Here is a 3,584-nt window from a genome sequence, read left to right on the forward strand (position 1 = left end):
GGACGGTCAAAGGTTTAAAGATATTTACAGTTGCATTTTACATTATTTGTTCTTTTGGCAAGACATTATAATACACACGAAGCATTTTTAGAAAGAACAGATCCACATTTCGAGGTTTCACTGGACAAATCCTTTTTTTGAGGTTAGAAAACTGTATTTTTTTCCATCCTTCTTAACAGAGAAGCAAAGTAACTAATATTTGTACCTTGGAAATTCAAAATAGTTGTTTACTTTTTGTTATAATGTCATAAAACCATCAGTATTTAGATCTGCTCATCAATTAATCACTTAAATATAATATTATATCTGCTTCATTTTGCCTCCACTCCAGAATTTTGAACATTCTGACGGCATTAGGAGTGTGCAAAAATATCGGAATATCAATATTGTATCATTTAATAGTGTAAGAGAGTATTTTTTTGGTTTATTTTACTAAATTATTTTGTTCCAGCTATAGTTTTGTTGTTTGTTCAGAGGAAGGAAACTCGTTTATTCGACACATTTGACATTTTCACTGTTTTGATGATTAAAATGTTTGTGTTTCATATGAACTTTGCACAAGAAGAAGTGATTTAACAAAGACTTTTACTATCACAGATTTTGAATTGAGCCGCATCAAATCGATTTGAAGTATATAGTATCAAACTGTAAGATCACTGTATCGAGATATGTATAGTATCAGCAACCTTTGAATGATACCTCGGCTTATTTATAAAACACACTGAGCATTTTTACAAAGAAAAAAATGTTACAAACTGAACAAACCCTACAAAAAAGCTGAGCCCACAACAGTTTTTCACTTTATGTACAGATATATTTCACATTTCATCATTATTATACTTTTTGTGAAGCTCAAATTCTATTTTTAGGTCAGAACTAATTAGTAACTAATATTTATACCTTGGAATTTCAAAATACTTGTTTATTTTTTGTTATAATGTCGTAAAATCATCAGTATTTAGATCTGCTCACCAGTTTAATTTAAATATATTAAGTGCTTCATTTTTCTTTCATTCCAGAATTTTGAACAGTCTGATGACAAAAAAATTTAAAAATAGTTGGTTTGGAGGAGAAAGTAACTAAAATGTGTATTACTTTTACTGCCTTTTGTTATTACAGTTTTTTACAATTAAATATTGAGATATTAGATTATAAACAATTTGACAGTTTGTTAATGTCATTTTGTCCCGATTGAAACGAGCTTCAAATTTAATCAGATTTAAGTTAATTGTTTATATATTTCTGTGTTTTCTGAACAGTGTTGGGAAGGTGACTTTTAAAATGTATTACCCTACAGATTAGTCCTGGTTTAGTCCTGGTTTTAGCCCCAGTTTAGATCTAGTTTAGACCTGGTTTAGACCGGGGTTTAGTCCTGTTTTAGTCCTGGTTTAGTCCTGGTTTAGATCTAGTTTAGACCTGATTTTAATCCTGGTTTAGAAATAATTTAGACCTGGTTTAGATCTAGTTTAGTCCTGGTTTAGAAATAATTACCTCCGCCAAAGAGGTTATGTTTTTCCTGGTGTTTGTTTGTTTGTCTGTTTGTTTGTTTGCCTTTTAGCAACATAACTCAAAAAGTTATTGACCGATTTTGATGAAATTTTCAGGATTTGTTGGAAATGTGAAAAGGAAGAACTGATTTCATTTTGGGGGTGATCCGGAAGAAATCCTGGATTCTGGATCACTTTGAAATTTAGTTAACATTGTGGTAAATGGGGGCCAAAAATTTTGTTTCTCAATATCTGGGTTAATTATTGACCAAACCCCATGAAATTTGACTCAGGGATGGACAATGGGATCCTCTTTCATATTCCAAAGGCTGATCCGGATCTGATCCAGAAGACTGATTTTATCGCAATTTATATAAAAAATGGGGGTAGTCCTTGGCGGAGGTCTGCGCTCTCTGACTGCTTTCTAGTTTAGACCTGGTTTAGAGTTATCTAGTTTAGACCTGGTTTAGCTAATTTAGACCTGTTTTAAATCTTGTTTAGTCTTTACCTGGTTAGTCCTGGTTTAACATTTAAGTCTTAGTTTAGATCCCTGGTTTAGTCCTGGTTTAGACTGGATTTAATCTTTAGTTTAGACCTGGTTTAGATCTATTTAGATCTGGTTTAAATCTTGTTTAGTCCTGGTTTAGACCTGTAGACCTGTTTAAGTCTTGGTTAGACCTGGTTTCAGGTTAGACCTGGTTTAAGTCTGTTTAGACCTGGTTTTTAGTCCTGGTTTAGACCTGGTTTAGATTTCTAGTTTAGTCCTGGTTTAGACCTGGTTTTTAAGTCTTGGTTTAGCCTGGTTTAGAGTTAGTCCTGGTTTAGACCTGGTTTAGATCTAGTTTAGTCTGGTTTTAGACCTGGTTAGTCCTGTTTAGACCTGGTTTAGTCCTGGTTTAGACCTGGTTTAGTCCTGGTTTAGACCTGGTTTAGATCTATTTTAGACTTGGTTTTAGTCCTGGTTTATTTGCGGCAATGAGTGGAATTACCAAAAAAACAAAGTAACTGTAATCCAATTCCCACTCACTGAAACAGTAACTGTAACTGAATACAGTTACTCATCATTTGTACTCTGATTACATAACTCTGGTACATGTAATCTGTTACTCCACAACACTGGATCTGAATCATAAAATAACTAATGTCCCTCCGCATTAGACCAAAGTTCCGTAGTGTGTCTTTATCTGCAGGTCTCGTGTCTCACCGATCACATTGGGCCAGAACAGCAGCACGCGCGAGCTCATTTTACCCGCTTTAAAAAACACACAAAAATCACGGACTTTTCTTCACAAACTGCATCATCCTCGGAGTTATCCCGGAACACGTTTATCCGCGGAGTTTTGACTTTTAACTCGTTTTATTTTTAGCTCAAACGTGCGTCGCGTGCGTCTCCAGAACCAAAACAAACCCACTTCCGGCGCTGTGTGTGCGGAGGAAACAGCGCCCTCTGCCGCCGCGGGGGAAACTCAACCTGCAATGATGTAATGGCCTAATAAAAACTCATAAAAAGTAATAAAAAATAAATTAAATGAATAAATAACACATTGTAAACCAAACTTAGGCACTCTCGAGTCACATACGGTTCTTTGTTTGACTCTGACCGTCCTCGTTTAAGCTCATTTGGAATTACAAAACAAACATATTTTATAATTTTACCTCATGCCTGGACTAAATCTGCATTGTTTTTAATTATTTATTTATTTTAATTTTTTTATTATTTATTTTTATTTAGGTGTTTTTTAACGACATTTTTTGTTCAGCAGCCTCATTTTTTCATTGCCTAGTCAGAACATAAACTATTTCCAGTCTGAGCAGCTCATCAAAACAATGATATTTACTGCTTTTTATAAAGAAATACAATTAATATTATGCAGAATTTAGTTAAAAATAGTTTCTGTTTTGTTTCTGAAAAAATAATTGCCCACCCCCTGTCTTAAACACGACTTCAGTGTAATAAGAGAACTAGAATAAAAATAAAATAGTCGTCTGGTGAAAAGCAGACCAAACAAAAGGTATTCAAACTGATGATAATACAATACCACTAGTAATTAATTAAATATACGTAACATCTGAGTAGACAGACTAGTACTGTAGTAG

The 3,584-nt window shown here is 33.8% G+C and overlaps 1 protein-coding gene across 2 annotated transcripts in view; it reads right to left on the minus strand.

The window, feature by feature from the left end:
* The window catches only part of si:ch1073-145m9.1 (uncharacterized), a 9,795-nt gene extending 6,891 nt beyond the window's left edge, over positions 1-2,904 (minus strand). For both annotated transcript variants that reach the window (XM_055147968.1, XM_020929240.2), the window contains exon 1: positions 2,692-2,904. In XM_055147968.1, coding sequence (XP_055003943.1) covers positions 2,692-2,731 — 40 coding nt within the window. In that variant the 5' untranslated portion in view covers positions 2,732-2,904. The remainder of the gene's footprint in view (positions 1-2,691) is intronic.
* Between the last annotated feature and the right edge of the window lie 680 nt (positions 2,905-3,584).

This window comes from Boleophthalmus pectinirostris, unplaced genomic scaffold (assembly GCF_026225935.1).
Source record: "Boleophthalmus pectinirostris isolate CB_2022bp ecotype Guang Dong unplaced genomic scaffold, ASM2622593v1 HiC_scaffold_9, whole genome shotgun sequence".
In the NCBI taxonomy this organism is placed as follows: Eukaryota; Metazoa; Chordata; class Actinopteri; order Gobiiformes; family Gobiidae; genus Boleophthalmus; species Boleophthalmus pectinirostris.